The 25,538-nt window shown below is 33.3% G+C and overlaps 1 protein-coding gene across 1 annotated transcript in view; it reads right to left on the reverse strand.

The window, feature by feature from the left end:
- Window positions 1-5,115: 5,115 nt before the first annotated feature.
- The window catches only part of LOC143237181 (CUB and sushi domain-containing protein 1-like), a 53,944-nt gene continuing 33,521 nt past the window's right edge, over window positions 5,116-25,538 (reverse strand). Inside the window, exons 13-21 of the mRNA XM_076476157.1 lie at window positions 25,091-25,270; window positions 22,735-22,932; window positions 22,178-22,357; window positions 14,504-14,680; window positions 13,675-13,854; window positions 12,646-12,693; window positions 9,335-9,376; window positions 8,334-8,406; window positions 5,116-6,710 (exon numbers count right to left, since the gene is read on the reverse strand). Coding sequence (XP_076332272.1) covers window positions 6,419-6,710; window positions 8,334-8,406; window positions 9,335-9,376; window positions 12,646-12,693; window positions 13,675-13,854; window positions 14,504-14,680; window positions 22,178-22,357; window positions 22,735-22,932; window positions 25,091-25,270 — 1,370 coding nt within the window. The 3' untranslated portion in view covers window positions 5,116-6,418. The remainder of the gene's footprint in view (window positions 6,711-8,333; window positions 8,407-9,334; window positions 9,377-12,645; window positions 12,694-13,674; window positions 13,855-14,503; window positions 14,681-22,177; window positions 22,358-22,734; window positions 22,933-25,090; window positions 25,271-25,538) is intronic.

Raw genomic sequence — 25,538 nt, forward strand, 5'->3', positions numbered from 1 at the left:
ATGAATAATTGTGGTTTAAAATTATACCATTTATATTAATTTTTAATTTATTTTAAACTATTAATATTTTTAAGGTACTAGGCTCACTTGCAAGCCACTTAAGATATGTTTTAAATTTCTATAGGGTTTTAAGTCCTTTATTAATTCATCATGCAATGACCTAAGTTAATTTAGATATGTGAATAATGCTATGACATTTCACCTAACCTGTACAAAAGTTAGTGTGTCTCATGTCGCAATACTCTTGATTTCTCGAAACAAGAGGAATCGTAAAAGCCAAAATACATTTATACAAATAAAATAATTCAATTACTGTCTGTCCATTATGAATTTACTGACGGGTATGAAATGGGCCGTGAAAAGTGGTGGTTCTGTGAAACCTTATGAATGTAGTGAGTGTTGGTATAAGAAGTTTAAAGGAAAGACATTGTGTGAGATCGCCTAGTCTAGAGCCAAGTGCATAAAATTTATCATGAAAGTAAAAATTTAAATTAAATTTTAAGCTTAAATCCTTTCTGAATAAAGTTATTTTTGTTATATCACCAACCAACGTTTTTTAGTCAAAACAAACCTCTTTATTCAACAGAGACTCTAATTTAAGAAATAAACAAATATTTTTCCAGTTTTATTTGTCTGTACATTTCATTTCATACCTTCAGTATATAGACTTTGTTTGTTTGTTTGGGAATTTCGCACAAAGCTACTCGAGGGCTATCTGTGCTAGCCGTCCCTAATTTAGCAGTGTAAGACTAGAGGGAAGGCAGCTAGGCATCACCACCCACCGCCAACTCTTGGGCTACTCTTTTACCAACGAATAGTGGGATTGACCGTAACATTATACGCCCCCACGGCTGGGAGGGCGAGCATGTTTAGCGCGACGCGGGCGCAAACCCGCGACCCTCGAATTACGAGTCGCACGCCTTACGCGCTTGGCCATGCCAGGCCCCCAAAGAAATAATGTTAGGTCTCTCATAATGGTGAATCTTATATAATTTTTTTATAGAGTTTTGAGTCATTTTTAATACACCATACAATAACTTAAATTAATTCAGGTGTGTGAGTAACGTCATGACATTTCGCTTAATCCATTACTCCGTATTATAGAGCGGATAAGCTGTTTAATTATTATAGTATGTATATATAAAAGTTGAAGATTTGATTTCTTTTACAATAAAAAATGAAATTGAAAATAGAACCTGTCGCGTAGAGGCCTAATGCATTCTTTGATTAGCTGTACTTCTTGCCGTGGACTGCAATTTCGCATATTCAAGGCTCGTCAGCGTAGCTTGGGCCGTAAATTGTATTTATAGTTTCATACATATATATATGTGTGTGTGTGTGTCTTGAATTATTAAAAATAATGCATTTTATATTTCAGAACTAACTCGAGAATCCAAAGCGGCAACCTAGCGAAGATCGAGGTTACAAAATGTATTTTCAAGTAAAACCATTTTTACATTTCATATAAAAGAGTTATTAAGTTTCGTTATTCGGTTCAGAGAGATCAGAAAAACTTTTTAGGCGGGGGTTTCTGGTGTTGGCTGCCATTCGTCTGATCAATGGCTTGAGATCATATATAACTATACTTGAATATCAAGGATCTGTGACTTGGTCGTTTATCCTATTGCATATAAGATGTAATTTAGATTGACTTTCATCAAATTGCTTTTCACTAGCCGAAATACACATACTTTACAAATTTGAATAAAATAATTACACTAACATGAAAATTTGACTTTTCTTCTGAATGTTTCCATGGGCAAAATTATTCTGCTTCTTTGGGTCTAATTAAAAAAACTACTTGTTTTCTGGGTATTACATTATGTCATTATTTTATACTGTTGTAAGCTTTATCTTTTTAAATATACCAATACTGTCTATTCTATGTTCTTCAAACTACTTTGCAGAGTGTAGATAGATCTTAACCAAAATTGGTATGAAAGTTCATTAATCCATACGTGGGTTCATACAAATTTTCAGTTTTGTTTTTTTTTTATTGCAGTTGTTTACCCCCAAGTTTGTCCCTTCAAGTGGATCTTCATGAAATTTGACAAGAAGATTTGCTGGGTCCTTTGGGAAATATGTAAAAATTTTCAGTTTTCCATTTTCTATGGGAGTTTTTGCATTTCCGCATATTTTACCACTGCTCTCCCTGTTGACGGATCTTCACCAAATGTGGCAGAAAGCTTATCTATATCACCCGAGACATGACCTATTGACTGTGCAATAAATATGCAAGGTGATTCAGGATTACATTCAGCATTCCCCGTCGCGTCAAACATGCTCGTCCTTTCAGCCGTGGGGGCGTTATAATGTGACGGTCAATCCCACTATTCGTTGGTGAAAGAGTAGCCCAAGAGTTGGCGGTGGGTGGTGATGACTAGCTGCCTTTCCTCTAGTCTTACACTGCTAAATTAGGGACGGCTAGCACAGATAGCCCTCGAGTAGCTTTGTGAGAAATTAAAAAAAAAAAAAAAAATAGAATCTCATTTACTTCTGGACCACCTGGTGCTATTGTACTGAATATTCTTATCATTGGATTTTAACCACATATCACCTAGTACATATATTTCTAAACCTTGTAATTGGATTTCAATTCCGGACCACCAAATAACTTGCAATTTTAGTTTGGGACCTCCTTTCGACTATATTTCTGGTAATTAAGTTTTGAACCTGTACAACCTAGTGACTGTAGTCTTGGACTTCCTAGCTTCAGTTAGTTTCTGAGAAAAAAACAACAAAAAAAAGGAATAACAGGATATGACTATTGGAATTTGAGGAACAAGAATATTTGGCTAATTTCAGTCAAGTGTTTGTTTTTCAGTTTCGCGCAAAGCTACACGAGGATTATCTGCACTAGTTGTCACTAATTTATCAGTGTATCACTAGAGGAAAGACAGCTAGTTATTTAGTTGGTAGCCAACTCTTGGGCTACCAACGAATTGTGAGATTGATCGTAGCATTATAATGTCTTCAAGGCCGAAAGGGCGAGTATGTTTGGTGTGACGGAGACAAATAGTTCAATTTTTTAAAAATGATAATTATTTTAGATACAATTATTTACGAATCTTAAAATATCTTTAAAAACTATATTATATATTTTTGTTTGGCCCGGTGGTTAAGGCTCATAATCTGAGGGTCGCGCAATCTGAGGTAATTTGAATATCACGCAAAGCTACACGAGGGCTATCTGCGCTAGTTTTCCATAGTTTTGCAGTGTAAGACCAGAGGGAAGGCAGTTATTCATTACCACCCACTGCCAACTCTTGGGCTACTTTTTTACCAACGGATAGTAGAATTTACCGTAACATAACGGCTGAAAAAGCGAGCATGTTTGGTGCTACGGGGATTCGAACCCGCTACCCTCGGATTATGAGTCGAGTGAAAGTTGTTATGAAATTAAAATATTGATTCAGTTTTAACTTAAAATTTTTTTGAATTAAGTTATTTTCTGTTATATCACCAACATTTTTAATAAAAACAAACCACTTTATTCAACAAACTCTTAAATTATGAAATCGACATATATTTTTCCAGTTTTATTTGTCTGTATATTTTATTTTAAACTCTACGTCTACAGACTAACAACATTAGGTTATACTTTGTTGTTAAATGACATGACATGAAACCGTTGTTGGAACGTAGTGCTACCAAAACGCACTAACTTTCTTATGTATTAGAAATTGTTAATCTGACTGAATTTTTCCCATAATTATTTGATAAACGATCTTAATTTTGATTGGGCCATAAAGGAATTTACCGACGTTTGATTTCCTCGACTGCTCTTTTCGATCTCTTTGTTGGTCAAGCTTGATTTCACAAAATGTATTTAATTCAGTTAGCTATGACATGTGAGATTAGGGTTTACTATGGGCTAAAGGTGGGTTTTGAAGGGCTGTATGCTAGTGTGTTACCACATTTTGGGTGAAAAACGGGATTTTTTTTTTGCATAAATGCAGTGGCATTCTTTGATCTTTGAACTCTGAAACAGTTTAAATTAGAGTAAAATACTTTTCAGTCACTTGCTAAATATTATTTATTACATAGTAGTGTTTTTAAACCCAAGACAAAAGTTGTTAAAAGCTTATATATTTGAAAAAAAAATGCGCCCAAGTTATATGAAAATATTGAAAAGACATGTTTCTGCATCATCTTTATCATCTCAGCTGGGCAGGTCTTCAAATTTCAATTCTTGTGGTCATGAAATGAATAGTTAGTTTAAGGGGCGGAACACTGCCACGTAATTGGCCTCTGTCAGATGATTCTCCAATATTTAACTTTTGTATAATGATAACCTGTACGTATGGAACTTCCACTAACGTACACAGAAATTGGGGTACTTCATATTTCTCCCAAAAAAAACAAACAAACTTGATTTAGAACACCGCATAGTTATTGATTTAGCCAATGTTTGTTTGCGGCATAATTTTAACCAATAATAAATTATTACTGCTATATCTTACCAGATTCATCATAACAATATATATATATATATATAGTTTTCATATGCCCTCCAGGCAATTTTTTTTGACAAACATATGATCTGCACAACATTTAGAAATATAGTTACTGAGGGCATATAAAGGAAGGTATATAAATAAAACATATTTCAAATTTTCTAGATAGAGCTCAATTGGACTACTGTGTGCAGTTTTGGTTCCCTTATGTTGAAAAGGGTGCAAAGGAAAACCACTAGAATGATTCTTGAAGATATATTGGACAGAGAGTATGTAATCGAAATATTCAAAGTTACTAACAAACTTGGTAAGACTGAACATCAGATTTTTTTATTTTTTTGGGGGGGGAGGGGAAGGGGGAGGGGAAAAAGATGAATTCTGAGACCAGTACAAGAAAAGGCAGTAACTAACTTCCAGATTTGGAAGAGTCAGATACATCTCCAGACTTAAGCCATGCATTTACTTTCTCAAGCACTATAATTAACTACTGTTTCAAGGCTACCTTAGTTTAGTGACTAAAAGTATTTATTTGGTAAATGATATTTGCCAATAAAACTTGAACAGTGTAATGGTACCTTATACAGAAACTTTTATATAATTACTGTCACTGTAAAATCTTTAAAAAATATACAAGTCAAAAATCTGGGACATTGACATATGCTAGCAAATTTTATTGGTTCAATAAACTTGTAGTAAAAAATACAGAACATTCAAGAAATATGTATATCACATCCATGCTTCAGCCATTTACATTAACTTGTGTTAAGTATATTTTATGGTTGGCAAAAATAAGTTTAATTTGTTGCAAACTTCAAAGGGATTGGAATATTACTATTACTGACACACTTCAGTTCAAAAATACACAATAGATCATAATAATATAATTCCTTACAGACCTGAAAATAAGATTCTTTCAGTTCGTTTTGATTTCTAATTAAAATTTCAAGCACTATATCAACAAGTTTCACAAAGACATGAAATGGTCTATCTAATACACTTTGTTTGTCTTTAAAATCAACTGAATTAATATTTGCATACAGTTTTTTATTTTTTGCAATCAGTTAAGTCTGAAGCCCTCTGACTTTTTTGTTCCTTCAACTAATGTTTACCTACAACTATGTTCTGGTAATTTATCTCTAATAATTTCAATACAATTTCAACTTAGAAAGACGTGATAATGAATATTTGCTAACAGTTAAGTTTGAGGAATTTCAGGTGCTGTTAGGTTTCTTTTTTTTTTTTAAATTTCACCTGGTGCCAAATCAATGGTCACCGAATTTTGGGTAAACCTACAGTGGTTTTCATAATGTCATCAGACTTTAAGACGTCCATACCCAAAATATTGTTAGTGTAGTAGTTGTGTATCAAGCACCACAGCCCAGAAGGAAGGCAAATTTGGATTTTAACTCTTCAAAGATTCTATTCCTGGAACTTACTTTATTGTCTATTGGTGTTCCCAACGTATGCAAGATTAGTATACTCACATATAAGAGCAGTAACTTATTCACTGTAAATATTTACACTGCATTATTAAAGCATTTTAACATTTCACTGATTAACTATATCAGTTTTTCATGTTACAAATTCGTTTTTTTCTTTAACAGTTAAAATAATTTAAGGTAGAATTTTTTACACTTACAAATGTTTATGTACATATCCTTGGACCACTATGAAAAATAATTAAAAAAAATTTCATCAGTGTAATATTTTTCCGATCTTTAAGTTAATGATGTTTTACAAGCAGGTCGTGTAACAAATCTCGATTCTTCAGAATGAAATACTTCGATTTAATAAACAGTTGAAACATTTCTAGGCTTCAGCATCCTGCTACGAAAACAAGTTTTCAAAGTTTTGTTCTCATTTAATGGAGCTTTGTTTGTCTTGTTATCCACTATAAGATATTACAATCCAATTCTTACACTACAGGTGATCACATTCAATTTTAAGATCGTTTCTTGTTTTTAGATATTGTTTGTGGAAGCCACAGCTGCTGTTTCATCATTGCCACTTGCAGATGGACTAGAAGTCTGTTCTTCAAATGTAATATTAGCATATATAGGTTGGGGATTTGCACTAAACGTAACTAGGCCATTTGGATTATGACGAATGAATGCATTTTCACCCAGACTATCTGGGTTTTCTTGACTACCTGTTTCCATACAAAAGTTAGAATAAGATAAAACAGAGGCTTCTTTCTCCCGAGGTATGTGGACAGGAACATTTTCTGTGTTCTTAACTGGTCTGGCTTTTTTTCTATAAATATAAGGAACAAATGACAATTTACTATTTCAGTCAGGATGTCAATAAACATTTAGTTTTATTAAGAAATATCTTTCATTGTTGTAAGTTTCTTGACTTTTTGCACAGGCTAAAGTTACAGGCTAAAGAGAATGTAGGTAGTCAACATTACCCACTACTATCTATTAGGCTACTCTTTACCAACGAATAGTGGGATTAACTCACATATTATTATGTTCCTATGACAGAAAGGGCAAATGTTCGGTGACTAGTTTCATTCCTGCCACTAAGTTCACAATTAGTTTCAGATAGCATTGCTGTAATTATAGTAATACATTGAACAATAGGTACCATCTGTGTGGATACTCGAGCACTCCCAAACTTTATTGGTGTAAGTGGTACTGAAAACCTTGAAGGTATGTAAAAACATACACACGGCAGCCACAATCATGTGGAAAAGTTGGAGGTAATGCACTGAACTATGATTAACATTTTAAATTAAATATTAAAATTATGGTTAACTAGGGATCTGCTTCCTGTTGTATAGTTAAAGCTGGTATAATAAAGTATGGAGAGTAAACTGCCTAGCCTGACAAAGTAAGGAAGCTTATTACACATGCATAATAAATACAATTTTCATTGCATTTATTAAGCCTAATGGAAATTTATATTAATCTTACTGTTGCTTTATCCTACTTTAATGTATCACTTTAATGTAACAAACACCAAAACAATTTTGAGATAAGAACTTAATTCCGTTCATGAAATAAAACTGCCTAATTACATCATTAAATATTTTTTATTCTTCTTAGAATTTTAGTCTAAACATTCAAGAATTGTTCACCATAAGTATCTCCCGTAATTTAGTTAACTTTCTTATGAATCTGACGTGTTTGAAGGATTCATAATACATTCATTATATAAAAATATATATACATTTCTTTTCTTATTATGCTCAGAATCTGTAAAATAATTTTCTGTAACATTAGTTAGACAATAACAATCATATTTTACCTTTTGGTTATACATAATATTGATATTTATGGACACATTTCTCAGTATTAGCCCACCTTCTCTTTGTTTTTTACACTATCCAAGGAGCATAAAACTTGTTTTGAATAAAGTAAAATTTAGGAGTTTTGTAAGAACTATTAAGGCTATGTGTGAATAGGCATCCATCATTTTGAGCTGACAGATAGTAAAAAGAGTCAGTGTAACAAGCACTCACCACCAGCTTTTTGGCTATTATTATCTAACTATATGGTTGGATTTGACCATCCCTATTATAATTCACCCATGGTCTCCAGAGTTGTAGTTTGTGTATTAGTGATAGTAAGAATTAATTCTATGATTCACAGTTTAGGCACACTGACTATTAAGTCATATCTTATCAGCTTTTTAGAACAAATGATGGACACTGTTGACTTATTAGTATTACCTCATGAACTGAGAGCAAAATTTTTCTGTTAAATTATATTTGAGTATACGAATCATAATTAAAATAATAAATCATTATACAGGTTTCTCGAAATTAAAATATGTGGAGACAAAGTCTTACAAAAGTATATGTCTATTGGAATATTTGGAATTAATTAATTTTTCATGTGTGCTGATTTTTACTTTGATACTGATACTTACGTTTTGATACAAATCACAACAATAATTACAACCAGCACTAAGAAAGCACCAATGCCAACAGCCACAGCAATTCCTGTTAGAAAGAAAAACCAATGAAACTTCAGTTTCTTTAATTTAAAACGTAAATACCTGTATCTTTAGATATAATTATATTTCTATTTATATAAATATTTGAGTGATTGTCATTAAACAATTACTACTCTTGTTACCAGAACTACAGACTATGTACCAAAGTTAATCATTTTGTAAGAAGGCCATAAACAACAAATAATTCCCAATTTTGACACAAGGATTGCAGACTACTTGTCAAGGCAAATAATAATAATAATAATAATAATCTGAAGTTCAATAATTTGACAATTTGTAAAAAATAATAATGCACAAACTGAAGGAATTAGAAGAGCATATTACTTTTGTATGAACAAACTATTGTACAATCTTCATGTATTTTGGTTTCAAGTAACCTTTTCTTTAGCTTAAATGTATCAATCATATGTATTTTGAACATTTATATAACACTGCAACTTGTTTCTTTTCTTGAAGTTCTCTGAGTATCAACTGCATCACCTCCTATATTTTCTAACAGTAATTGTTAATAACTGAATTAGACTTGAAGTGTACTTAAAAGAATATGTATTAGGTAAGCATCAGTGCTAATTTGAAATTCGTTAATATCAAGTATATTTAAAAAAAAAAAATTAACAAATAGACATCAGCACTAGTTAGAAATTTTATAATATCGAATAAACACTTTTTTGAGTCAATGATTCAGTTCAGTTACTTCATTTCATTAAAGATTCATTATTTCTGAAGATTACAATCACCCCATTATTGTTTTTCTGTTTTCAAAATAGTTACAAACACAGTGACATAACAAGACCATACAATGAAAAATTGTTAGTATATTCAAAAATTAACATATGGTAAATGTTTCAAATTTGCAAATTATTAATAGAAACAGTGTTGCCTACAGTCTACCACAGAAGTTACGAGATACTGACCTACTGTTTTGGACCGGTCAGAATCAAGCTGGCTATCTGAAACTAGTAAAACAAGGTACAGATAAATTTCAGGAAAAAGTGATACATAGGTTGATTTTGTTTATTGTTAACAAAACGAAAAACAGTGTTTAAAAGACATTTTACGAACCACATACATGAGTGAGCAGAACTTGAAATAAGAAACAAGTTTTAAATTCAAGTTATGTGCAACTTATGGACTATAATTTGGAATTTTATGTCAGTAAAGTTAAAACCTGTATTTTGTTGTAATTGATTCATCTGGTGTAGCTTTAATCTTATTGGCACAGCTAGGGGTCAATGTGTGCGACTCATGACCTTTTACATTGTATTATTTAACATGCTAGTATGTATTTGATGTAAGAGTTATCAAGTATTCATTTGACCCTACATTGCTGACTTAAGACAGGTCATGGTACAGGAGGGTAAATACCAGATATAATATATTTTAGAGATTCTAGAGGATAGGACAACTATATCATGTCATGGTACAGGAGGCTAAACATCAAATATAATATATTTTAGAGATTCTAGAGGACAGGACAACTATGTCATGTCATGGTACAGGAGGGTAAGTACCAGGTATAATATATTTTGGAGACTAAGAGGCCAGGACAACTATGTCATGTCAGGACAACTGTATCCCTTAGGACATTCCCCATAATTCAGTGTTTACATACAAGTTTTGGTTGAGATTGTCACAGTAAACTCAGAGGGTTAGGGTGCAAACAAACACACATTCTAGCTTTGTATATAAAATATATATATCTATAAAACTTTTGCCCTTTATAAGTTCAAAATGTGCACGTCTGTAGGAGTCCTAAGTTGTATATACTGGTGAAGATGTACATGTTTGTATGAGTCTTAACTTGTATATATTGTTGAAGATGTATGTGTTTGTATGAGTCTTTGTATAAGACATAGTTAGGTACTTTCCGGCATACCTAGCTTTCTTGTGTACAACTCACTTGTAGAGTGACGTAGTTAGGTACTTTCCGACATACCTAACTTTCTCGTGTACAACTCACTTGTACAGCGATGTAGTTAGGTACTTTCCGACATACCTAGCTTTCTTGTGTACAACTCAATTGTACAGCGATGTAGTTAGGTACTTTCCGACATACCTAGCTTTCTTGTGTACAACTCACTTGTACAGTGACATAGTTAGATACTTTTTACACTCTGGGATATTTGATGAAGTACTCCCTCCCCAAATTTTTTATAATCATAAAATATAAACAATCCTGTTTATGTTAATAAATAGTCCTGTAACTTATCCTACTCATCAGCTCTCCCTAGTTATGCTACTGGACTTGTACATATTACTAAAAGCTTGCTATATTTAGTATAGATGTACATAGTGAAGTCGAAATTATAGTCAACACTTCTTTCTTCTAATACAAAAGTGAGTCCAACTGACTGAGCCTATGCACAATGGGTGAATTAGATGGATGCTTTCAAATATATTGCACAGAATGTGGAATTTTATTTTGATATAGCATAGAAACAATAGAAAAGAAAAAACTGTATAAAAATAAAAATTCAGAAATAAATTTCAGTCAATGTTTAAAGCTGTTTAGCACAAAGCTACATAATTAGCGGGGAAAGGATCCCAGGATTTTAGTGTTGTAAACAGAAGTTTAAAAAGGTATTACTTTTGTTGTATACTGGACAAACTAAGGATCTGTATTATTTTATACTCTGAAGTTTATAGAAATCTTACTTTTATTTAACGTAAGGAAACTTAAAATTAGCTTTTGATTAAAACTAATCTGGCCTAGTTGTAATAGAATATTAGAGTAGTAAGGTGGTTTTAACATAGTTTAATTAAGTTGTTCAGCTACAATTACTTGAGAATGGATATAACAATCCAAATATTTAATAATAATTTGCTTTGCTTTATTTGTGTAAAAAAATAAACAAAGTTGTGACATATAATTGAGTCAATTTTAAGGGTCATAGGGTATGTTCTTGTTATTTATATCTCACCATGGCATATAACATTGAAACAAATTATAGTTACTACAGCACTAACAACCAATTGCTTTTATTTCTATTGAAATTTGTGGATTTTTATGTCTGGTAGTTATTCAGTATAAAGTTGAACATTTGAATCATACACATAAAATATGTAGCAGGCTGTAAACATCATAACATTTAGGTGTGTAATACACAATAATAGAAATAAACAAGTGATATGCATATATGGATCAGAAGCAGCACCTACTGGTAGCTAGATGGTAAATTTATTAATGGTACAAAACATTATTTAAATGTAGAAATGCAGATACGTTGTATGATGTACTAGCGATTTGTATCCAAGTCCTTTGGTTTAAATGGAAAATTTCACCTTGTTTTTGTGATACCTCACAGTTTCTCAATATATGTGTGAGTGTGTGTTTCTTATAGCAAAGCCACATTGGTTTATTTGCTGAGTTCACCAAGGGGAATTGAACCCTTGATTTTAGCATTATAAATTCATAGACTTACAACTATACCAGTGGGGGACTCTCAACATACGATTCTGGAGTATTGTTCAAAATGTCCTGTAACTTCATAATAGTTATTCGGTTGTCGTTTGACCACCTAAGATTTCATACAAGCTCATAAAACCTCATAAATTTCCAAACTGGTACTCTGAGCAGACCAAGTCATAGTTTTGAGAATTTCATTGGTCTCTTTACTATCAAAATGTTGCTTGTAAACTAAGAATCATTGTCTTACTAGAAAATGAATCTTGTTTCCAAGGGAAAGATATGGGATAAGATTACTGCAAATACCTTCATATGCATTATACCGATGTGGAACTTTCTGATTGGTTGGATAACAGCGAGTGACAGTTCTTTGTTGCAGTTCATTTTCATGTGATCTGCATTGTCATTTCTGTTTTTTTCTTCATCACTGTTTCTATAATTATTTTCAGAACTGTATTGTGGAAATATAATATCGAACGGTGCTATGTTCCTGCTACCTGTATGTTATACCTATTACATGTATATGTTTCAATTTTCTTTTTCAGACTTCTCAGTCTGAATGCTAAGATGAAAAACTCTATGAAGTTGAGAGTTTGAGTACTTGATGAGGTACATAAACTGTGTATGGAACAGAATCTTGTAGACAAGATAAAGTTCAGAAACATGAACATATATATACACAGAATAAAAGTACAATATATATATGTTTTACTATTATTCTACATAATATTAAGTAACATGAAAAAAGTAGTTAAATATATGTTAAGTCTTCCAAGATGTTCAAGATAGAAATAATTTAACAATTATAGCAAGACTTACATTCTCCATTTACAAGGTTTTCACTTGGGTCTAGAGTTGGTGGAATATCTGTGGATGACCAAAACAAGTATCCATTATAATCTCTCTTTGTTCCAAATTGTACACAACCTGATGATTTTCATGTAACTTGCAAGCAAGTTATTGTTATATTACTTTAATTATTATTTGTTAAACTTCATCACAGTTTCAGTGTAAGTTTTTGTAAAATGGTTTATCTTATTAGTGTCACAATGTACATCTAGAAAGAATAAATTTATATATTTCTGTGGTGCTTGGTTGCAGTTAGTTATTCTGTAGTTCTAATATAATTGTAGTTTAGACTTTTTTCAAATTATATCTTTATCTAAAATGCTTTTTGTTTATTAAACTTAAAAGTGAATTAGGACAGAATTTATTCATTTTAAGAGCAAATATACAATGTTATTTTAACCTAGATTGCAAGTATAATGTACAAAGAAAATATTCAAAAGGTAAGCACTTTTATTAAATCTTTTATCAATGAAATAAACAGAAACTAGGTGGCCACAAACCACATTCAACTGAGATGATGTGTGCTCTGAATATTTAAGTAAAACCAATCTTAATTTTTTCTTATCTTTGCTATAACTTATACTGTGAGAAAACATGGTGTGCAGAAGTTCTTACAGTATGACTATTTCTGTGTTTTTCCAAGAAATGTCACTTCTCTGTTTCAATGAATAACATAAAGGTGCTTTCAGCAACTGAATAAAAGGCTGCCTTCACTGCACAATTACTCAAAACACCTTTTGTTTAACTCATCAAAATAGATTCCAGTCAACAAGGGAATGGTTTGTTTTCTTAAACTGTTTTAAAGGTGCAATTTACTACTGATTACCTTGCAATGTTACTAATCTTGAAATAACAGAGGAACACAAATTAACAACAGATTAATTAAAACACCCTCGTTCTGTGATGCCAAAGTTAAGTTTTAACTCGTGCTTCTTACAAAAACTTAGATCTCTAACAACACACAGCTGTATGCTAACCTGAATACTACATACTACTTACTAATACATATAGGTTCCTGGCCACTCCAGTTACCAGAAGACAAACAGTGCCTCACAGGGTCTCCTACCATTTTAAACCCTGGCAGACACTTATACTCAACCATTGCTTCATATGTTGTTGTTCCATTCATCAGAAAACCTCTACCGTTGGTCACTATAGTAGGCTGTCCGCAGTCAACCACTGAACAGAATATTAGAGCATATTGTAGCATGATATGTCTAAGAGAGACTATTTTAGAATACTGTTTATTAAAATCTAAAAAGTTCATGATGTAAAGAATTCTTCATATTGAAGTAATTAACATAAATTCATTACCCGAATGGGTGATAAAAGGATAAAATTTCACAATCAAATTCCTTCGACCACTGTAGAGTAAATGGTAGAGATACTCCACACACTGTTACTATTCAAAATATCTCACAATAATTTGTTTTATGAAAATGTTTTGAAATCTGTAGTGTATCAAAATATTAAAAAAAAATATAGAATCATTCATGTATTTGTATTGGAAATGTGTAAACATGCAGTACATATTAATGTATTAATATTAGTAAAATTACCCAAACATGTAGTACATTTTAATATATTAATACAAGTAAAATTATGTAAACATACATTACATATTCACATATTAATATTAGTAAAATTACATAAACATGTAGTACATTTTAATATATTGATACTAGTAAAATTATGTAAATATACAAGGCATATTAATATATTAATACAAGTAACATTTGTAAATATACAGTACGTATCACTATCTTCATACCAGTAATGCTATTTAAATGTTTTCCTTTCAAAAGTTGAAACATTATGGAATACTTGCATGTACAAAATGGAGTCTGTCCTGACCACTGGCCACTCTTAAGACAGGACCGTATATGCTGACCAGTCACCTTGTATCCTTCAATGCATGAATATACAACCATTCTTCCAATAGTAAAAACACTGCCCTCTATCACAGTCATTGTATCCAATGTATTGGGTACACCACATGATATTTCTGAAATGTACAAAAACACCATTTTAAGCTCTTTAGTGTATTATATAGTCTCCTGAGGAATAAGTGATAAATACCTTTGGTATAAAATTAATTTCATGTTGAATCATGTTCATGTGTGGAATGTTTTAGAAGCTTTATGCAAGTTGCATAATGAACATTTCTTCTGTAATATCTTATTACTTCAACCAGTTATATTTGGTGCACCTTATTGTAGATAACAAATACATCAATTTCTGCAGACTGTTAACATAACAATGTTTCTGTGTTTATCAATTAGAAGACTAATAATATATAAACCAACTGTTGAAACACTTAGCATTAAATTCAATTTATATAATAACAAATAAGACACCGATAACTCTCACAAGATCTAGGAAATGTGGTTTAAAAACTTCATTAATTGAAACCCTGTTATGCACTTTTAAATGTTTCATTTAAATAGGTGTGGGTTATATTACATAAACTCTTACACCTGTTTTTAATCAGAAAAATTCACAAAAGCCCATACTTTCCATGCACAATTTCTGTGAGAACACAGTTTGTCGCACTTGTATCTTAGTCATTTCATGTTTTAACCAGTAGTTGCTGGAATATTTGTGTTTTGTTATTTAAACCCTACAAAGTTCACTTACTAATTTATATAGCAGACTACTTCTGTATATATTGAAGACAAGGAATGCTTAAACTTAATTAAAACAATACAAGTTTGACAGCAATCACATATTTCAAAGTAATAATTTGAGCATAAACTTCATCTCAATATTTTAATAAAGCCTTTCCATGAATAACATTCACAGTTTACTTTCCATCTAAAAACAAATAAAGATGTCGATGTGATCCAACCAATGAACACCCTTCATCTCATTGACCATGAGAAAAACACATGGTTGTTTGAGAAACAACTAAGAAAGTTCCATACTTTTATCTTGAATCCCTATAGAATATTCAACTTTGTCTAAAGTGTCAACTTGCTATGGTTGTTGACAGTGAATCTAGACTTTACAAAAAAGAAATCAGGTTAAGTTTAGTTTTGACCCCCTCAGGGCATTCCCTATAATTCAGTGTTTACATACAAGTTTTGGTTAAGATTGTCACAGTAAGCTCAGAAGGGTTAGGGTGCAAACAAACACACATTTTTAGCTTTGTGCGCACACACACACACACATTTGTAAAAGTTTTGCCCTTTATAAGTTGAAAATGTGCATGTCTGTAGAAGTCCTAAGTTGTATATATTAGTGAAGATGTACATGTTTGTATGAGTCTTAACTTGTATATATTGTTGAAGATGTACGTGTTTGTATGAGTCTTTGTATAAGACATAGTTAGGTACTTTCCGGCATACCTAGCTTTCTTGTGTACAACTCACTTGTACAGTGACGTAGTTAGGTACTTTCCGACATACCTAACTTGTATGAGTCTCAACTTGTATATATTGGTGAAGATGCACATGTTTGTATCAGTCCTAAGTTGTATATATTAGTGAAGATGCACATGTTTGTATCAGTCCTAAGTTGTATATATCGGTGAAGATGTACATGTTTGTAGGTTGGTTGGTTGTTTGACATTTATTGGTGTAAATCAACTATACTATCTGTGCCAAACAATCAGTATAAAAGAGAAAAAGTAATCTTGTTATAAAATGTAAAATTGAATCAAAATAAAACTAATCAAACTTCCAAAATCTAGTGAAAAACTTAAGAGTTAAAAAGGCCAATGGCCCTTAAAAATACAACTGAAATAGACAATGTCACTATTACCTACAACACTGTCCAATGTCAGGGGTGAAGGCACGGTAAAAATATGTCTAAAACAATGCCATTGCTCGTGGTCATAACAATAGTATGACAGTAAAACAGGCTATTGTGACTTGTGCCAAAACAACTTCCCCTTTCTGATCTTCATGGAAACAAGACAGCCAAAGAGTAACAGAAGGTTTGATCTGGAAAAGCTTGTTATCATGTTGCTCACTCCAAGTCAACTATCAACTGGCATGACAGTGATAGCACCAAAGTAGATGAACTTAGTTGCAGTGTTGGTAAGCTCAATCCCATGAATACCAAAGTGGCCTGGTATACAGAAAAACTGGAAAGAAGCAGATGACAAAAATAAATGGGCTAGTCAGTTTTGAATATTGACAAGAACAGGCTGAGAACTAATGTGAAGTGAATCCAGAGCCAGCAGAGAGCTAAGCAAGTCAGTATAAATAGTACAACTGGTGTACTGCATAGCTTCTACATGAGCCAAAGCAAGAGAAGTGGTGTACATTTGGCAGTGAACACAGAAACTGTAGTGAGGATCCTGTGTGCAATCACCGAACACAATAAACAATCAGTCATCTGATTTTGAACCATTGCTATAAATGGGAATGGAAGGATGGTTTGAAAAATATTCAGTAAACAGAAGATGGTACTTACAATCAGAAGGATCTGCCTTTCTCAGATGACTTAAAGAAAGGTCACACTTGAGGATGGTAATAAATAATGGTTGGATGGGCTAACCAGTGTAGACAACATCATTCAAGATCAAACACAATTCATCCAGTTGCACCTGGATACATAGGACAAAAGTAACAATGGCAGACTGTCTATTCTGAAAAAGCATGGTCTACTGAGAAAGGAAAACACAACCCCAAGTGGGATGCTGTGGTAAGGATAAGTTTTAAAATATATATTAAAGACAGGTCCAACCAATATACTACTATACCAATTAAAAGTAAGTTTGAGTTCCACCAGTGTAAAGGGGAGATAAAAAAGAATGAGGCAATTACTCTGCCTGTATCTTTATGGCCAAGAAGGTGGGGGATGAAACAGAAGTGTTATATGTCCAGCAAAAGCTTTTGCTGAGAGTTTTCACAATGCTCTGGGCATCAGCAACTTTTTGGCCATCAGAGACCAAGATCAAAAGGAGGACAGAAGAATACTGGCCACTGACCTTCCAAATCTTGTCCTATATGACTGTGGAACTGGTGGCAGAAGAGATACTGGTTGTGAACTTAGTCCAAGATTCCTTTTGGCTCTGATGTCTTACTTGCCAAGCATGTGCATAGGCCTGCTGAAAAGTGATGCAGTTTGAAAGTGTGGGATACCTACGAAAAGTATTCTAGGCTTGTTTTTGAGCCTTCCATGCCATATGGCAGACAAGATTCCACCATACACAAAGATACTGTGGAAAATGTGTTGAGGTTTTAGGAATACATTGAGCAGCTGTCTGAATAATAGAATCAGTTACTGCTGCCATGCAGTTGTCTACTGATGGCTTACATATGACTGTAGAATCATCTTCTGAGAGATAAGTGAAAGAGGGTTACTTGACCTGGTCCAGCTTCCATGAAGGCACCCAGGTCATGTAACACTGACCATGGCCAGTCTCTCTCAAAATTATAGAAAAATGATCACTGCCCCATAAACCACTGTCATCCTCCCTCAAGAGAAATGAGAGAAAAGTGAAGGGGAGCAGATAAAGAGATCAATACCATTGAATGACTAACTAGGTGCACGAATATAAGTATAAGAACCAGTAAGAAAGAGAGAAAGGTTGTGATCCGAGAGCATACACTTTATGAAACACAACCTCCAATCAATATCAGCACCACCCCAGAAGGAGTTATATCCATTAAAATCCCTCAGGATTAAAAAGGGAGATGACAACTGTTCAATGAGAGCATTAAAGTCTGATTGATCACAGGTCTCTTCAGGAGATTGGTAGAAAGAACAATAGTGATGGTATAACCCTAGGAAACATGGATGGCTACAGCTTCCCACGGTGTATCAAGTGGCAAAGACAGGGTGGACACTTGCCGTTTGACCAGAGCGACACTCCTCCATTCACCTGTCCATCACACAACCTGTCATTTCTGTACAAGGAAAACTGGTGAAAGGTAACTGCATCAGCAGGTTTCAGAACATTTCCTGTAAGAAGAGCCACACAGGATAAGAAACAACCAACTCCTCAATGTCATCTAGATTGAAACGAAAACCTTGACAGTTCCACTGTATTAATGTGGCCATTTTTATTTTGGTGAGGAAGTGGATGGAGAACCTTTTGGTTCCTGACAACATCGTTTTTCTTACTAGAAGAAGGTCTTTTGACTTCCATGGATTATGCCCTGGATCAAGTTGGCAGTCTCTGTCAGTAGACATTGAGTATTGCAACTAAAGTTGAGAACGAATAATCGTTCAACATCTTTGGGCCAAAGAAGATGGGCCAAAACGTGTCAGAAGTCAGAGCCGAAGGAAGTGGACCCAAGCAGTCACTGGAATGATTGGTGGGAACAGAGATTGGAATAGACATTGACTCATCTGCTATCTTAACCACAGAGGGCAAAAGATTCTTCACATGGTTGAAGAATGTTGGAGGCACAGAAAGATCTCTCTGTACTTCCACTATAACAGTGGAATGGAGTGCAGCAACATATATCCAAGATGAAGTGGGAGACAGTAATATCCAAGCCTTGGTATATGAAATATTGTTTTTAGTTTTTAAACGTTTCACCTTTTTCTCTTCCATCCATTCAGAGCAAGATCGAAAGTACGAGGGGTATGAACCACTACAGTTAACATAGTGTAGTACCAGTGCACATTTGTAGGCATTGTGGTCTTTGCCACCACAATGAGCATATGTTAAAGATCCACGACAAAAGTTCTTTGAACGTCTGAACTGCTGGCACTGGAAACATTTGAGAGAGTTGGGAATATATGGCCATACCTTATAGTTTAAGTATCCTGCCTTGATAACGGCAAGTAGATGTGACAATGTAAATGTCAAAATAAGTACATTTGTAGGTAGCATTATTTTGTCCTTCTGAGTGGAGATACAGCACACTGCAGAAATGTCTTGGCTGGAGAAAACAGCAAAGATCTCCAACTAGGGAATGTTCTTTAAATCCATCTCAACAATAACTCCTCTTGAGAAATTCAATGGGTATATCCCACATAGCCTTCAATTTCAAGAGGAGTTTCATGTGTTGTGGTAAAGATGTTTCCACCAAGAACTAAGGATTTCTCAGACAGTGAATACAGAATGAGAAATTGAGGTGTTGAGTCAGGCTTTGAAAGTGACTGTTGAACATAGTTGTTCATATGTGGTTGTTTTCCAATAATCAATTTTTTTCATGGATGGGGGTATCCATAATAAAGTAAGTACATTTTAGTTTCCACTGTCCACACCCACCATGGAGCCCAATGAGGGGATGCACTGCAGTGATAAACAAGGATACTGCAGGGACACCAGTGTTTCATGAGCACTATACCCAAACACCAGCATCAGACACAATGTCCACAAAACCTGTTGAGAATGTCCAACACTGGTACTTAGTTAACACTAGCACATGTGGACCAGCCTATGGTCCCTGGGAGGAATGGGGGTTTACCCCAAGGCCGTCCATCTACAAAAATTTGAGGCCAAAGTGGTGTGTTAGGGTTGCCAAGCACGTGAGTGAATCTTTAGATTCCATAGGGGTAAATTTAAAGTAGAGAACCTTCTCTGGGAGGTCCCCTCACCATGCACAGGAATCCACCTTGAGGGGCATGTTTGTAGGAGTACTAACTTGTGCATACTGGTGAAGAGATTATGTTTATAGGAGTCCTTGTATATATTGGTCAAGATGTGCATGTTTGTACAAGTCCTAACTTGTATATATCAGTGAAGATATACAGATCTGTATCAGCCCCATCTTTTATATATTAGTGAAGATGTAGAAATTTCTAGGAGTCTTATACAGTGTTCCCTCAAAGCTGCACAGCCACACAACGACCGGTCAGATGCCATGCACTTCATTACTCTAGCTGTGCACATCCTAAGTAATGGTGAGGAGTCTGAACACATTTACAGCCTTAATAACCCTAGTAGTTGATAGGACTAAAACTCAATAACTAACAGGTGGCATTGCAAAGTGACCTAATGATCCAACAGAGTTGATGGTATGAAAATATCTCCCTCCTCCTAAAATAAACTGTGGTAGCACACATCTGCACATTGCCTTGATACTGGTGCACATAAAAAAACTAATTCTGCACATGGGCTGGAAATATTAGTGGGAAACTTGATCTCATTCTGTCTATATTAAACATTTACATGTATGTATCCATAGCAATCTAACCTTGTCTATTTACACTGATTGAGATACATGTAGGAGTAACTCTATGTATTTATATTGATAAAGGTATATAATGAACATCTCATTCACAGTTTTATAAAAGTTATTGAAAAAACCTTTTACTTTATTCTACGATCTTCAACTGCAGATATATAGAATTATGTTACTTATTTCAACAGCAGGTGTCTAGTTTAACACAAGTTTTTCATAGGTAAATATAATGTATTATGTGATGTAACAAATAAATATAGAATGTAGCTGTAGAGAGGAAAACCTTTGTTGAACTGAGATTTATTCCAAAATCTATTGACAGATAGTATGAAGTATGAAACATACACTTGTGTCATGTTCCTGTTCAGCCATTTCACAGTTTTCTCAATCTAATCCTGCTAGTATGATTTTTTTAGATATTTAAGTTTAATGGTTATCTTTTCCAAAGGTAAATCTGTCTTAATAAACAAGAGAAATGCTTAACACACAAGTGTGGATACTTAAGTTTAAGATTTTCAGTTTAGAATTATACAAAATGTCAAGCTAAGATTAAAAAATATTAAGACACTGAATGAATTACCAAAAAGTAAATAACTTCTGATAGGATGATACTGATGAAATAGAATTTTCAAGTTATTTAATTCATTTATTAATTTAGTTATTAGAAACCAATAGTAAAACATGCTCTTTAAGAGTGTATTTTCTACATGTACTTCATAATAATAAATACATAAATACTAATTGAAACCTTCGAACTAAATAAAATGTTAAAAATATATGTAATCTTTAAAACTGTAGATGCATTGTGGAGTGAATTTGTTAATTTGTATTTTAACATTGTGAAAAATAAATTTTGCAAAGCTACAGTTTACAAAATGTGTTCACAATAACGTAATGAAAGTAAAGAACAATGCTGTTCCATTATAAGACTTTCAAGTAAACAATACAATTCTACAGTAACACTACTGAAATAAGAAATAATATTAGTAACACTGTGAAACAACCCTCTCTCTTTAGTTCTACTAAGAACCAAAAAGTATCTGATTCATGATAAACAGCTGCTTGAAACAATATAATTTTAACACTTAACTGAACAATTATTGTTTCCAATATTTATTAATAAATACTTTTATGAAGAGAATCTTTCCTCTTCCTTTATTTATGTGTCTGTGATGTCAGAAAGTAGGACTAAATTAAGAACAAATATTTGTTTACAGAGAGAAACAACAATTGGCAACTGTAGTAAGATGTGACCAAATAAAGTATATATATTTTAAAGTGAGGTCTCTTGTTTGTGAACAAATAAAAAAGTGGGAAATAAATTTATAATACCACTATGAAATATGAACTGTTAAACCTAACTTTTAGAACTAGATTCTGTACTACTGATACATCTTCCAATATACACTGACCTATACACTGAGGATCTTGTCTACTCCAAGTGCCATTCTCTGAACAAAGTCTGCGACTGGGCCCAACTATTTCATAATTTTCATCGCATTTATATTCTACTGATGCACCGTAGAATGTTGCATTGTTGGATAGCAGCCAGTGACCATGACCCACTGGCATAGGAAGGCCACATTCTATATCTGAAGGGTAGATGGTACAAAGGATGTTAAAACACTGTACACAGAAACATCTAGTGATTTAAAAATACAATAGATATGCTAAATACATTGAGTATTTTTTATTTAACTTAAAAACAAAAATTAATATTGGTAGTTATAATCTCTAATCAATAATGGTCATGATTTAGATATAGCATTAAAATTAAAAATTTCAACTTTTTCTCAATATATGAACAACAATTAAAGTAAAAGTTCATTCCAAATTTGAATTAGAAAGACTTGTTATATTAATTTGTTTTGCAAAACACAAAACCAAATAAGCACAGAAAGACTGATGATAAATCTAACCACATGCCAATTTCTAATCTTCTAACCCCCATCAAACTTTGATTACGTACATCCACATAAAGGTACTTCTCCACTCCAAACCCCTGTCTGCAGACATCTTCGTAATGACACCCCTTTCAGAACGTGGCCTTCTATACAACGGTATTGAGCATTAGATCCTATCTTAAATGAAACAGCTAAAGGACGATCATTACCCGTATAAATAACTGAAGCATTGGGTGGCACTTGTGGAACTGGACAACGGATTTCTGTGTATTAAAAAAAAATTGTTGTAACTAAAATAAAAAAAACATGTTTTAATGAAATCTTATGATTTTAGTACAGTGACACAATTATGTTAACAAAAATACCAATATCTAAATGGTACTGGTCAGAGAAAGTGAACTGTAGCTTTTAAAATTAAAATAGTTAATATAGAAAATTCCTCCCCATTTAATTTAATTCTAATACAGATATCAAATTAAGTCCTATTTTCTTGCCTTCTTGTATCACTGGTCCAGATTTGACACTTGGATGAGTTGTGCATGGTTTTTTTGATAAATATTGGTTCAACACATTGCTCATGGAATAGCATCCATTGTTTTCTTAATTCCAAATGAAGAGTGGTCCCATCCTGGGTCCTTGGTTGAGCACAGTTTCTTCCACATCCTCCCCATAATTCTGCAGGCAAGTGGAATTAACTTTCTTATATAGCTGGGGAGCAAGAGCAAGTGTTCATAATTCCAGACTGAATGAGTTCTGTTTCCTCAGGTTGAGTAATGCCATACACGATCTAGTTATTCTGAGTTTAGGGTGAAGCCTTTTGGATTTTTTTAAGGTTTAGAAGAGGATATGTCAACTTAAGTGTGGCTTGCCTTCTTCTCCTGATTCCAATGGCTTGGAGCTTATTTCTCTGTAGCTACAGATTGGTACCTACTCACAGATATATACAATATGGTCCAAATGCCCAAGCCATTAATAAGGAGTTTAGGAGCCATGGTTCTATACTTCCAATACCTGGCAGTAGGACCTCAGCGATCTGGTTGGGACCTGATCAGTGGTGATGACAGATCTTGTTAAGTTCCACCTCCAGTGCATGATATAGGTTCTGGATGAAGAGCATACCTGTCTTGGATGTACTGTGAGTCCCCCACTATGATGCTAATCTTTTACTTCTTTTGGTATGCCTATGGTCTATGCAGATAGATTTTGTATGGATAATGCCCTCACCAGCAAATCTGTCTTATCAATGTAGGATTCTAGCTGTATGTTTTGAAACTTTGCATTTTCTTAAGTTGAAAATGTATTTCCAATAACACTTTTTTGTTATCATGCTATCCTGCCCTTCTTACCCATTAAAATACCAAAAAACTTCAAAGTGTATCAGTCACAAAAAAGTGACAATATTATCTGAAGGAGGCACTTGTATACAGTACCAGGATAAAGAGCATATTGATGCAGGTGAAGATTGTCATGAGACAGATGTCAACAAGGACAATTAAAGCAGGGAATAAAAGACTGGCATAAGTGAGGAGGTCAGGATTTTTGGAAATACATTTTTAATTTAAGAAAAATGCTAACATCAACTCAGGGTTGTTTTTCTTTGTTGGAAATACAACCCAAAATATAACGAACATACCTTGATTCTGAATACAACAAGAGGATTAAACAATTCGACTTTAGAGGACCACATATGCATGTTTTAACTGTAAGAAATCATATTTGTAAACCAGGGTGAAAATCTAAAAAAATACTCAGCTGGGTAAAGTGAACCTGCTTTTAAAAAAGAAAAAAAACAACAATATCTATGTATGAACATAAAAAATGACAAAGCAGCTCTAATATGTTCCAGTATTAGTACCACCTATAGTTGCTAATATACAACTATATTAAACCATGAAAACCCAGTTTTCTTAAGCAATTCAGAGGCTTATGTAATGACACATTCCTTTATATATAATTGTTAACAAGTTAAGCCAGCATGACTGTATGTTGTGCACCTAGTACACACACTGTATGTTGTGCACCTAGTATAGCTTTCTTCCACACTGAATGTGTTAATCCCCTTGCAAAACTCACTTTCACACAAGCTTTGTGAAAACTTTTGTCTTTACAAAAAAATTACCCTTTTGAAAGAAAGAAGTGACACTGATATACTAGCTAATGTGTTGTAATAAAGGGGTTGTTGGAAAGAACTAAGGGAATCTGTAGTTTATAATAATGCTTGGTAGGTATATCATTATGAAATTATTTCTCTCAAGTCAGTTTAATGTTTGCTATAAATATTAAATAATAGTATGCATTATTTTAAATAAATGGAGTTAAGTGTTTGATAAACAATCCTAATTATTAAATCTGTATTTGTAGAACTCTCCAAACACAGATTTACTTATCATTTATGTTGTAATTTAACATGTCCCAACTAACCTTCACATAAGGGAGTGCTACCACTCCAGTGGCCATCTTCCAGACAAAGACGCACTCTGTCACCAATTAAACGAAATCCAAAACTACAATCATAGGAAATAATACTGTGGAGGAAGGTTGTTTCATTAACGTAGTGAACAACTCCCCGTGGTATGGGTGGAACTCTACCACAGTTGATAACTACAGAGATTAAAAAAGACTGTTAAAAACCAATCTTGCAAAAAATACTAATAAACTTGTAACATATGTAGCTTTAAAACCTGTGTTAAGCAGAACAGAATTAAATTTTACAGTTACATTGTGCTTATGCTTCACATAAGAGAGAAAAACACAACATTATACTGCAAGCATTGTTCCTGAAGGAAATATTTTAGAAATATATACAATGACACTATCAACTTGTTGGAAAACACTGCTAACATATCCATTATATCATAAGCTTAACGTT

Source organism: Tachypleus tridentatus, chromosome 13, assembly GCF_004210375.1.
Source record: "Tachypleus tridentatus isolate NWPU-2018 chromosome 13, ASM421037v1, whole genome shotgun sequence".
NCBI classification, from domain to species: domain Eukaryota; kingdom Metazoa; phylum Arthropoda; class Merostomata; order Xiphosura; family Limulidae; genus Tachypleus; species Tachypleus tridentatus.